Source organism: Sorex araneus, chromosome 5 (assembly GCF_027595985.1).
Source record: "Sorex araneus isolate mSorAra2 chromosome 5, mSorAra2.pri, whole genome shotgun sequence".
Classification (NCBI taxonomy): Eukaryota; Metazoa; Chordata; class Mammalia; order Eulipotyphla; family Soricidae; genus Sorex; species Sorex araneus.
Genome location: NC_073306.1, coordinates 3,140,108 through 3,153,694, shown reverse-complemented (window position 1 = coordinate 3,153,694; position 13,587 = coordinate 3,140,108). Strand labels below are relative to the sequence as shown.

General features: G+C 42.5%; 1 protein-coding gene across 2 annotated transcripts in view; it reads left to right on the top strand.

Annotated features, from left to right (window-relative positions):
* Positions 1-13,587, top strand: part of RERE (arginine-glutamic acid dipeptide repeats) — a 399,605-nt gene that overhangs the window by 137,476 nt on the left and 248,542 nt on the right. For both annotated transcript variants that reach the window (XM_055137557.1, XM_055137558.1), the window contains exon 2: positions 12,778-13,249. In XM_055137557.1, the coding sequence (XP_054993532.1) occupies positions 12,922-13,249 (328 nt within the window). In that variant the 5' untranslated portion in view covers positions 12,778-12,921. The remainder of the gene's footprint in view (positions 1-12,777; positions 13,250-13,587) is intronic.

Genomic DNA, 13,587 nt, shown 5'->3' with positions numbered 1-13,587 from the left:
ATCTCCTGGGTCTGGCTTCTCCGGATCTTGCACCTCCAGCCCACTCTTAACAGCCTAGTTAAATCCCCCAACAAGAGAGGTTGGGGCTTACACATAGGTGTGGTCACAATCAATAGGGATAAAGTTTTTTCCTTCAGGGGATGCTGCTTCTAAGACAGATTCTCTTTCAGCATGACGACCCACCCAAGAGCAGAATCCCATGGGTGTTTCTTCTTTCCCTGTCCAACTAACATATAAGCATTCGTAATATTAATAATTTTTTATGGACACATTAAGAGATACATTCATCATCATCCCGTTGGTCATCGAATTTCTCGAGTGGTCTTAATAACGTCTCCATTTGTCCTAGCCCTGAGATTTTAGAAGCCTCTCTCTGCTCGTCCTTCCCAATGATGCTGCATTGGAGGCTCTTTCAGGGTCAGGGGAATCAGACCCAGCATTGTTACTGGTTTTGGCATATGAATACACCATGTGGAGTCTGTGAGGCTCTCCCATGTGGGCAGGAAACTCTTGGTAGCTTGCCAGGTTCTCCCAGAGGGAGAACTAGGCAATAAGATGTCGCTTTCGGGAGCTTGGTTTTATAGTCTCTGGATGTTGGCTATAGTCCCTGGGTGTGACCGCGTAGCTACTGGAAGATGGGAAATCTGGGCGGAAGAGGCCCAGTCCCAATCCGAGCAGGCTTGGAGGTCTCAGCCCCGGGTACCAACACCTGAGTTCCTCTCCCGGTACCTTCATGTGTGAGGCTCGTCTGAATGTGTGGAGAGGGGCCTTGAGCATGGCAGAGAGTCTCTTGCTCGAGCACCTGGCTGTCTTCCCTGGGGCCCCTTGGAGGGGGTGGGCTCCAGCTTCCCTCCCCGCCTCGAGCAGAGCTCCCATGGCCGAAGATCTCCTAGCCACAAGAGATACATTAAGCTTATAGAATTGCTCTTCTGGGGCCATCTCGATCTCAGACTACAGTGCTCAGGCCAGATTAGTCTTTCCTATCCCTAGCAGGGTCCCAGTCTCATCATTGCTTTTGGATCATGACAGCATTTGTAGTAAGAATCATGGCACTTTGGCCTGGCCCATATCGATGCCAGGGTAGCTCACAGCTTGCCCTGGGTTCTTTCAGTCCCTCATTGGGATCCTGCTTTTGGGGTGCTAGGAACTAAGGGCATCTGAGGCTTAAGTTGAGAAAGCAGATGCCCGGGAGTGAATAATATTCAAAGCCAATTAAATCCCAAGTTATAAAGCATAATATTGACTGTCTTCCTTTGTCCATACAAAAAAGGACATTGCTTTAAACTAAACTATTTAAAAGACATAAAGAGAGGAGAAAGACAATATTTAACTCATACATATAAAATCATAGATTTCTGAGAAACCTGACCTAACAAGTTAACAGAGTGTCATTAGGGGGGAAAGGTGATAGACCGGTTGGGGAAGAAAGCATAGAGAGGAGTTTACAGATAAACGCAATGGAATGGAAGTACCTCAGGAGCACTAAGCTTCCTGTGGCAAGGGGAACAGGACATACCAATGTTGTCTTAAAATGTTTAGAGATTATTACCAGATAAACCTGAACTCTTTGTGGCAAGGGAGAAAGGACAAACCAATGATACCCTACACAACATTAGTTTTACAACAGTCAGATTCTAATGCCTCTGCTTGTGGATCTTACCCACTATTTGACTACTTGTAATATCGGGTTAATGAAGATGATAAGGTGGTCAGTTTTGTTATATAGACAGGCGCACAGCCAGTTGGAGTAGCTCAGACATAGGAAATTGAAAATTGAGTTTTGGCTTAGCCTTCAGCTTTCTGGCAGAACTATTCTGCCTTTTCATCTAAGACTCAGATTCTAAGTTTCTTTAGGACTGCTTTTTTGAGTTTTAGGGATCTGCTTCTCCTTTGAAATAATTTGAACTCATGGACATTATGAATGTTTTTGGCTTTTTATGTAGTTTTCATTTCATTGTTTAAAATATAAAATTCACAGTTACTTCCTTTCGTCAAATGTTGAATGCTTATGTGCCATGGTTGCAAATTACTTTGAATCTTGGAGCAATGCAAACTGAAAGAAGCTGTCCAACTTATCCACTTTCAAATATTAAAGATTAATATAGTTTGAAGAAGTGACTTTCATTCTCAGCATAATGCAAAAACAAAACTCGGTGTTTAACTCTTGCATTGGCAAGGTGATTTTTCTCAATTGCAAAGACTTTGTAGCCTTTTGTTTTTAGTTAGTTGTAGCAAAGTTTGACGTTTTTTCAGATTAGTTTATAATGTTATTTGTGTTTAATTGTTTTATTAAAATATAGTTCAATAATTTACCCATTTAGAGTATACAAATCATTAAAGTTACAGCCATGATCAAATTAATTTTATTTTATTTTATTTTATTTATTTATTTTCTTGCTTTTTGGGTCACACCCGGCGATGCACAGGGGTTACTCCTGGTTCTACACTCAGGAATTACTCCTGGTGGTGCTCAGCGGACCATATGGGATGCTGGGATTCGAACCCGGGTCGGCCGCATGCAAGGCAAATGCCCCTCCCGCTGTGCTATCTCTCCAGCCCCCATCAAATTAATTTTAAAACACTCTTTTTTTACCCCAGAATAAACCTTATAACCAGAGCAGCCACTATCCACTTTTATCCTCTACCTGAGCCCTATGCAACCACTAATCTTCTTTCTGGCACTGGGTTTTATTTTTCTGGACATTCAGTGTAATTGGAGTCACAATAAATGGTCTTTTTTCTACTTTTTACCCCACCTCATTGCCCAGGTAGCCTGTTTCCCAGGTTTATCTATATAGTAGGCTTCTTTCTTTGTTCCTTCCCCTCCCTCTGCCCCCCTCCAATAACCTTCTTCATCCCCTTTCCCCTTCCCTCCCTCCCTTTCTTCCCACTCAGCAGTGCTTGGGGGTTACTCCAGGCTATGTGTTCAGGAATCACTTCTGGTAGGGCTGGGGAACCATATGGGGTTCTGGGGATTAAACCTTGGTCTGCCACATGCAAGGCAAGTGCCCTACCTCAGTACTCTCTTTCCAGCCCCAGGATTTCATTTTAAATTGCTGATTAATACTCTGTTGCATGGATATGTATTGTATTTTGTTTATCCATCTGTTTGGTTTTATATTTATCATTTCTACTTTTTAGTTGTGACCATTTTTGGGGGAAGTAAGGGCATCCCACTGCCATCCCCCTCAAAGTTAGTGACTTAATTTCATAGACAAATATGGAACCGAATGGTTCCCATATGCTTGGCATTGTGGACAGCAGGTTTTCGCTAGTGAGTGTGTCACCAGTGAGTCACATTCCTCATAACCTGAGAAACATCAAGATTTTCAGGATATCTTTCTTATCTGATTTTCTTTTCCTAAATTTATCTTCAAACATCTGTGTAATTACTATTTCAGGCAGTGCTTTGAGTTAGTCCACTTTATTTCAGAGGACAAAGAATGTGGAACATTACAGGTTTTTGCAATGTTGTTTATAGATTCCATATTAGTCTAGTGTAATTTTGCATAAAGCAACACAAATGCTTAACCCTTAATCTCTACAGTAGACAGCTTTGTTGGTTATAGCTGTGGTCCTCATCTTTGAATGGCTTGCTTTGCTTTCCAGAAACGATATGTAACAATACTGGAGAGGTCTTCTGTTGTCTGACAGTAGCAAGGGGTGTACTATAAATGTGGATGAAGACCAGTGATGACGTGCCCAATAATATACTCTAGCTATTTGGCTTCCAGATGTTCCGCATGGCAATAAAGAGCCCTGGTTTTGAGTGAGCAGCTGTAGCACAGTGTGTCTACGGCGCAGTGTCTCTGCCGTAGCACACTCACCTTGCATACACTTACCTTGCTTATTTAACATGCTGCATTTGATCCTTGGCCCTCTTCCCCATCTCCCTTCTCCAAAGAGTAAGAACAATGTCCAAGTTAAATTTTGTATGTTATAAAAACTAGACATTTAGTTGTATATTGTTTGTGTGTGAATAGATTTGCGCTGTTTAAAGATTATGGGTTAGAGTGCCATAGTGAGGCTGGCGGTGCTTGCTGCATGCCCCAGCCCTGGTTCAGTTGCTAGCACTGCATACAGTCCCTGAGGATCGCCAGGACTCACCCTTGAGCACAGAGCCATGTGGCGCTCCCAAGCACCAAACCAAAAAGAACCCCAAAGAACTGAGGTTGCTTAGTAGTTAATTTTTTGAGACGTTAGTTTTGAACTAGAAATTTGTTGTCCTGGGTACTTTCCCTCCTCCCCTTTTATGGGTGTCCCATTTTGTTAGTATATATATCTTGGAAGACATTAAGATATGTGTGAATTCTTGTTCTTTCAGTATAATTTTAGCAAGTTAAGGAAGTTAAGAGCATTAAAGCCACCATATGAGTATTAAGGGGGCACATGCATTCTTCACCCCCTTTTTTGATATGAAAAATTTCCTTCATTTTCTCTTAAAAAATATTTATTTTTTCTTCTCCCTTCTCTTAAAAAATATTCGGGGCCTCCAGGCAGCAGGAAGACCCATCCCAGTGATTGTCCAATTGGATAGGCAACTCAGTGAGAGCAGCTGGTGATAGGGTGCTGCTTAGGCCCTGAGGTGCCAGGAATTACCCAGGGTGGATAGTATAGGCGTGCACTGTGAGCCCCGTACTCTGTCTGCCCTCCTGCTTGGGTATTCGGCCAGTACATCACTTCTTGCTTATTTAGCTTCCTTAACTCAGAATGAGTTCCGGGGGACTGGAGAAGGTAGTGCAGGGGTAAGGTGCTGGGCCAGCTCCACTTAGATCCCTTATACTGCGTATGTGAGCACTGAGCATATTGTCAGCATAGCCCCTGCGCACTGCTAGCTGCTACCCCAGACCCTGGCTCCCAAAGGAAAAGGATGAAGAATGGCTTCTTACAACAGGATGGATTGACTTTTAATATTGGTTAGTCCTCAATGTAGAGACTCTTTGGAGGACCATCTGTTAATTCTGTGGTTTGATTTGGTTAGGTGGATAAACCTTACAACCCCTTACATTTTTCTGATTCATGAATTTTTGGGTCAGACCTGGCAGTGCTCGGAGTGTTCCCAGCTTGGGGACCACACAGTCCTGGGGATCGCATCCGAGTCTCCCACATGCACATACGTTCTCCAGCCTGTTGAGCCATCAGCCCAACTCCTTGATTTTTATGTTAATCTATTCTTTTATTCGTTCCTTTGGATATATGTAGAGAAAATAGTTTTATTAAAAGGAGGGTGGGTCGAAGAACAGTGACTTGAAAGGAAAACCTGCCATTGAACCCTTGATACCACGTCAGTTTCAGATAAAACATTGTCGTCTCTGTGAAGTTCACCAATTTCTTGACCCCATCTTTCAGGCTTAACTTGTAGCTTCTTCAGTGATCCTTTGGCATATTTTGAGGTTTTCTTCTCAGTGTGACTCTGTTTGAGAATGTCTTTTTTCCCAGTGTTTACAGATGTTAGAGTGACATTTCCCTTTCCAGAGCAAAACTCATTTTCTTTTCTTTTCCAGGGTGTTGGCATGAAAGTGGACAGGAAAAAAAAATTGATTTCTTTTGAAAGCAGGTTGCCCAGGTGTGGCCTGTCTCTGTCTTTTCCAGAGCACTGGGCGCTGCTTCTTAGTTTCTCTCTTAGGGCTGCTGTTCCTAATAGAATATGATAAAGTGTTTATTGAGACACAAATAAATGCATAATGGTAGAACAGAATTTCTTGGGGAGCTTTGCTTCTTAATTTAGGCTTCCTAAGATTAGTGGACTTGAAGTAAGTTTGTATGGTACAAGGTAATGCGGTTGCTTTAGTAGTCTGAGATGAGGCCAGGTAAAAAGAAAGGGCCTTGGGGAGCATGGCTAAAGCTTGCTTTAATTAAAAAAAAAGCAAAGCCAACAAGAAAAAGTGGGAAGTTACTGAGTATTTTGAGGATGGACTGGATTACACTAGCCTTTTGAAAGGAGCATCCAGAGTTGTAGGGGTTTAAAGGAGTGGCTTTGAAGAGAAGGCAGTCACAGTGGTCCTGGAAGCCATCGAGTAGCCAAACTTGGTTGTGGTGTTGGAGCTGGTCTGTAGCAAATGAGTTTGAAAGAAGTTTGCATGGTAACACACAGTGATGGATTATTGATGATGGGATAGGAGAGAGAAGGGCAGTGGGTGTTCCAGATGTGGCACAGGTGTCTTTGCAGTTTGCATATTGGAAATTGGAAAAGGTGCCAGTCACCTAGAGAGGTCACTTAGAAGAGGGGCATTTTTAGGATCTGTCACTTGGATGTGGTGAGGTGCTTTTGAGATAGCCAAGAGGAGACACTTATTTATAGGCCCATCTGGCAACTTTTCAGTTGCGTTAGACATGATACTTAGAGGTTGGTATGATACTGATGATTATGGAAGTCCAGAACTATGGTGGAGAGCTCTGAGCAGCCATTCTCAACTACCTTGGCTGGCCAGGACTTTGGAGGCTTAAGAGGACCAATTAGTTAGCTGGACTTGGGAGAGGACCTTGTCAGGAACGCCTTTCCAGAAGGACTGTGTGGACATTTTTATCGGTTCATGCTGAAGGACAATGCAGACTATAGTCTCTGTGCTAGAGAAAATTGCATTCTTGGAAACCTTTTCATTGAAAGTTCTCTGATGACCTTGGAGCCTACCAGTTGGTGGAAAACTAGCAAAACCGAAATAGACCCACAGGGCCTGCAAGGTTATTTTAGTGTCTGGATTGGGGACAATGAAGGCTTGGACTTTGGGTTTCCATTAGTTGGAGGTCAGAAATTCCTGAAGCCTTGGGCGTGAGATAGTGGTGGAGAGCTAGGGCTAGGGGTACTTTTTAGTAATGGGTCTGGCATGGTAACACTGCCCGTAAAATTAATGAATAATTAATTTTGTTTTTTGGGTCACACCCAAAAACTCAGGGTGAGTTTTTGGCTCTGCACTTAGGAGTTACCTGTGGTGCTTGGGGGACCATATGGGATGCCAGAAATCAAGCCTGGGTCAGCTGCACGCAAGATGAACACCCTCCCCACTGTACTGTCACTCTGGCCCCATGCCATAAAATTTATACACTCTGTAATTCACTGTTTTCTTTGAAAAAAGGAGGGAGAGACAGAGTGGAAGATTAGCACTGCACTGTAGCACTGTGGTCCGGTTGTTCATTGACTTGCTCGAGCAGGCACCAGTAACGTCTCCATTGTGAGACTTGTTGTTACTGTTTTTGGCATATCGAATATGCCACGGGTAGCTTGCCAGGCTCTGCCAATCGGGCGGGATAGTGAGGTTGTAGAGGTGAAGGGATAAATCAAGACCCAAAGGTTTCCATATTCTTTGGAAAAGGAATGATAGGCAATGAATTCTTCTTTTTGGTTTATTTTTGTTATTTGTTCTAGCCCAGCGCTGTTGGGGCTTACATGCGGCCCTGTGATCAGGGATCACTCCTGGTGTTGCTGGGGGAGCACGAGCAGTGTCAGAAATAAAAATGGGGTTGATAGTGTGCAAGGCAAGCACTTGAACTTATGTGTTATTTCCCCATCCTTGAATTGTGCTTTAAATATGGATTATTCCTCAATACTGTTCTGAAAATCTGCAGGGTCAGATTGCTGACTGAGCCCATGGGGAAACAAATTGGAAGGCGAAACCAGCATTTTATGCTAACATGTTAATTAGAAGCCAGTTTTTCGGCTGACCTGTGTGTAAGCTGCTGCTGCTGCCTTGAAATAGGCAATTCATTAGTTAGAGATACGTAAGGGCTTGTTCACCTCACCAAATTGAACCTCAGACTTAACACATGGGCCTCCATAAATTCTCTACATTTGCTTCACTTGCAGCTGCTTCCTCTGCTGTTGGAGCATGTTCCCTTCCCGTGCCCGCAGGGCTTCCGCTCTTCATCACAGTGCGGCCTTTCTAGACCAGTGTTTTAAAATGTGGAGTCCTGAGATGGGGCTGGGGAGAGACTACAGGTGGTGACTGTGTGCCTGGCATATAGGACTCTGTTCTAATCTGTGACCCTCTGAGCATTGCCTCGTATCCCTGGAGGGGCCATGCCCCTGTTCCCACCCCCCCACCCCAACTCTGAGTGTGGCCCTGCTGCTTCCCAGCACTGTGGCAGCATTGGAGTGTCTTCACATTGAACTAGTCACCACTCCAGGTCCCCTAAGCATCACTTGGGAAGCCTCAAAACAAAGCAAAAATGCATTCTCCCACACTCTCTATCCACTAGACTCCCCGTTTAAGATTTTTTAACACACCTTTTGTTTTTGCTTTTGTTTTATTTTTATTCTGATACATATATGTTTATTTGTTATCCTACCCATATTTTTTTTTATGAGAGCATAGGAATTTTGTGTGGTTCTTGCTGTATTCTTCACACTGAGACCAGTAAGTACCATACTATAGACTTTCAGGAGACTTTTTTTTTAAATGAATAGATGAAGGTTGTTGTGAATCTGAAATATGTTTTTGATTAGATGTTCTCTCTTTTGTTGTTTAATGCTGTGTTTCTTAACAGGGTTGTGCTGTGATTGACCTTTTTTTTTTTTTTCCAATATTTTTACCTTCATTACTGATCTTGTTGTTTGTTTTGAGCTGCTGCGCTCAGGGCTTGCTCCTGACTCTGTGCTCAGGGATAACTCCTTGTAGGATTGAGGCACCATATGCATTATCGGGTATTGAACCTGCGTTGGCAGCTTGCAAGGCAGTGCCCTACCTGCTATACAAGTGTTTCATCCCCATAAAGAAGAGGCAGTTTTGGGGGAAGAGATGGCACAGTGAGTTTGTTTCGTAAATTAGAAAGCAAACAGATGCTTCCTAAATTTGTCTTGCAAATTATGATGTAGGACAAGCTGGCACCTATGAAGAGATGGTGACCCGAGCAGCACAGATGTGTTCAGATGCACAGATGGGTCACTGCTTCGACTGCCGGCTGGGTGTGGGTGGCCTCTTCTGCATTTCCCTGGGTGCCACCACACTGAGCTCTGGAAAGAAGGACGTGCTCGTAATTTGAGGTTATGTTTCCCTGGAGCCCCCATATCAGTGCTCTCTGGTTCTTCTTTGGGCACCATTGCTCAGTTTTCACATTATTTTTGTCTATTGGTCATTTTATTATAAGACTACTCAGAAAAAATTATGGTTAAAATGGTCAGCGTAGGAATATTCAAACCAGAGCTCTGTTTTTCTTTGAAAAAGAGCCAAAGGTAAATGGTAAATGGATTGACTTCCGTGCTTGATTGTCAGTGTTTCCCAGGCCCCCAGCATACCCCTCAGAGTGTTCTTTTCCAGCCCCAGCACCTCCGTGTAATCTAAGTTCTGTAGACCAGTACTTGGCCTTTTGTTATAGCCCTACTGTGCTTTTTTATACTCCACTTACGAGAGAGATTGTTCTCTGTCTCTTTTAGCAGCTTCACTCTGCATGATAGCCTCCAGTTCCATACATGTAGTGCTGAGCTGAGTGAGTTTCTCTTTTCTTACAGCTAATAGCCCAGTCTGTATTTATACCACAGCTTGTTTTGTCGAGTCATCTGTTCTTGGTCGCTTGGATTATTTTCATGTTTTGGCTGTTGTGAATAGTGCTTCAATGAACATAGGAGTGCAAATGTCTTTTCTGATTAGAAACTTTTGGGATACTCAGTGTGAAAGTTGGTTACTCACATATACGTAGACAGGATTTCTTTTTGTGAATGGCTTCTATTTCTTGAAGTATTATTTCTCTTTTATTTTTTCTTTTTGGGTCACATCCGGCAATGCACAGGGGTCACTCCTGGCTCTGCACTCAGGAATTACCCCTGGCTGTGCTCAGGGGACCATATGGGATGCTGGGAATCGAACCTGGGTCGGCTGAGTGCAAGGCAAATGCCCTACCCGCTGTGCTATCACTCCAGCCCCTTTTTTCATTTTTTTTTTTTGTTGTTGTTGAAGTATTATTTGTTTTTGGTTGGGCATGCCCGTGGATGTTTGGGGGGGGTGCTGCCAATAGTGCTGGGAAGGGGACACACTCTACCATGATGGGCTCGAACCATGTCTCCCCTATGCAAAGCATAAACTTCATATGTTGAACCCTCTGACTCAAGTTTTTCTTTCCTCAGTAAAACAACTCAAATTTCTTAAAATAGAAGGTAGAATTTTTTGGGGATGGGGTTCGGTGGGGTGGGGTGGAAGTGGTGTTGGGCTACACCTGGCTATGCTCAGGGGTTATTCCTGGCTGTGTACTCAGGAATTACTCCTGGCAAACTCTGGGGACCCTCTGCATTTCTGGGGATTGAATCTGAGTCTGCCACATGCAAGGTAGACACCATACCCTCTGTACTGTTGCTCTGGCCCCATAAATGTCTTTTAAGTAGAAAGTATTTCTGAAAAGAAAATTTCAAGGAGCAGTGTTGAATATATAATTTGGACAATATTCCTTTTAAAATCACTAAAAGACTTTTTATACAATTTTCGGAAGCATTTATCTTAATCGTAGATAATCTTTTTCTTAAATTTATCAGAAATATCTCTGATACCTGAACTGCATCTGAGAGGTTTTCTAAGTTTTTTTTTTCTCTCCGGACAACTTGATATGTTTTCAGTGTCAAAGAGGAGGAATATCTTAACCACCATGTTAGTTGATACTTTTCTTTCCTGCGTGATTGGCGTTGTTTATGTTCTAAACTCAGCCTGTTGGAAAATTTGTGGGTCTCTTTGTGTATTTTCAGTTTCAAACACTAGAGGCCTACAGAGACTTGAAAGAATTTATTAATGTCTATTTTGCAGATGACTCCTCTAGGCAGAACTTTTGCAGGCACTCGAATAATTTTTCATTTTCTTGAAATATGTTTAGAAAATAAATTCTATCTTAGAACTCAGTTTTAGTGTAGGAGGAAGTAATTTAGGTGTGGTGCTACTTGCTTTTGCCTTTCTAACTTTGGTTTAGATTGTCAGCATTATTGTTCTTGTTCAGTCTATATCTCAAAGATTTTAATTTTCCTAAAGATATTTGGAGTGTAATTTATGGGGGAGATAGTTTTTGGTATTAGGTTTAAGTTGAAAACTTGAGAGATAGTATTTACATATCTCTCATTGTGTGTATAAATGTGCACAGTGATCATTACAGTTGTCTAAGAGGACTAATCTTTTATGTGGATTGTTTTCTCTCTGACCCCAGCAGCACGAGAACACCGGTTCTCATGGATCATTGCCTCCTACTTTTGCACTAGAGCATTAGGGCAAGCCATGGGATCCTTCGCGTTTCTTTAACTCAAGACACCTGGCACAAAGAGTTTGGTACAGATTGTTGAACAAATGACATATAAGGGAAGATGATAAAAGATTGTGAAAGCTAAACTACTGGTTATTCTGACTTATAGAACTGGTGTGTAAACCAAATGGTTTTACCACGACTATAAAATTTTTCTAAGAATTATGTTTGGTTTGAGTTATAGATTCATCATATTGTCAGTGCTTCAGAAATTCATATTTTGTCTTTGCTTTATTTCTAGGCAAGAGTTTCATTTATTTTAGGTTTTGGACCATACCCAATGCTAGGATTGTTTCCTGCATTGATTGTGGGAGCTTGTGGTACTGGGTATCAAGCTATGATCTTTTGCATGCAAAGCATATGTTTAGCCTGTTGAGCTCTATTTCTGGCCTTAGGAAGGAATTTATTCAGAAAGCTCTTATAGTAGAAATTTTGAAAAATGTAAAAACCACCTAGTTTTCCTTAAACGTGGGAGATTTTTGGAGGCTGTTGTGCCTTCTTAAGGCAGAGATAACCTATCTGTAGAGAAACCATTTTTCTTAAAAATTAACTTGAACAGTAATAAACTTAGATGTGAAAAATGTAATTAAGGAAATCTTACCTGGAGTTTGTCATTTTTAAGTCAGCCTGACATCTATTCTTGTTGATGTACTCTGAAAATTGGAGAAGTGGTTTGAGTCTTCAGAATATGGTATAATATGAGGCATACTAAGACATTTTCTAAGACTAGTTCTTTCTTTTTTTTTTTTTAAGGTAGAAATAATTTGGGGGGCTGACCTCTGAGCCCTGCTCCTGAGCACACAGGAAACTCAGGATTCTTCTGGGATTCAGTTCAGTGCAAGGGCTCAAGGACAGTGACGCTGTGGGGCCCTGAGGGCCACACCACAGTGTAGGGTGCCTCCAGGGCAGTACGGGGCACTGCTTGGGAACCAGGTGGTGCTGGGAATCCAGCCTGGGTTGGGTGCATGCTCGGCAGGCACTCTCCAGCTCAACTCTCTCCCGCCCTAGAAAGAATTTTCCTTATGCATTCTTTCCTTTTTAAAGTAATGTTGGGGCTGTGAGTTTTTTTTTCTATAATAATATCCATCATGTTGTCATTGTTACATAGAAAGGAATATACAGCCGGTATACAGACAGTGTAGTTTACTTTTATACGATTTTTAATTGCTGGTGTGGTAAATGATCTGACCCCAAACCTAAACAAAACAAGAAAAACCCAAATCATGTGTCAGCTAAGGGAAAATCCAAGATGTAGTTAAATTTCTTATTTTTCTTAACTGTGGCCTCTTAATCTTTTAGGCTAAAAGCATTAGTAAGAAATTTATTTATTTATTTTTCATTTTTGGATCACACCCATCGATGCTCAGGGGTTACTCCTGGCTTTGCACTCAGGAATTACTCCTGGCAGTGCTTGGGGGACCATATGGGATGCCGGGGATTGAACCCAGGTTGGCTGCATGCAAGGCAAACACCCTACCCGCTGTGCTATCGCTCCGGCCCCATGACATTTACTTTAGGAATAAAGGATGAGAAAATGTTAAAGTAAAATGAGTTTTTCTTTTTCTCTACTAGCATTTCTGAAACGTTGGGGTAATTGGAGTGGTTGGATTTTCCCTGGAATTGAGTGACAAATTCAGAAGACTGAAGCCCAGGCTTACTGTCTACCTTTCACGGAGGCCTAGCCGTGAGAGGACAGAAGAAGGCACGTGGCGAATCATGACAGCTGACAAAGACAAAGACAAAGACAAAGACAAAGAGAAGGACCGGGACCGAGATCGGGACCGAGAGAGAGATAAAAGAGACAAAGCAAGAGAGAGTGAGAATTCAAGGCCTCGCAGGAGTTGTACCTTAGAAGGAGGAGCCAAAAATTATGCTGAGAGTGACCACAGTGAAGATGAGGACAATGACAACAGTGCCACAACAGAGGAGTCCACAAAGAAGAACAAAAAGAAACCACCCAAAAAAAAATCTCGTTATGAAAGGACAGATACTGGTGAAATAACATCATACATCACTGAGGATGATGTTGTCTACAGACCAGGAGGTAAGGAACGATATAGTTGGATCCTCCGGTGTTTGTTGGTAAACTGATACCTGGAGTAGGGGGTGGGGTGGATGGGGAAAGGGAACTTTATGTTAAGAGAGGCTTGGAACCCAGAAGAATATAGTTCGGATAGGAAATCTCAAGATAGAAACACATTGACCACGTTGAATATTTGTGGGTCAGTTGACTTGACCGATTTCTTGCTGCATCTGCCTCCATTTGGTTATCTATCCTGGTGGTGCATTTGTCAGTGTCTTCCTTGTCTTACTCCGCTTGTTGTCTTACTTCACCTTACTCTTTCCCTTCTCCTGGCCCTGTTGACTTTGTTTTGGGGTCAC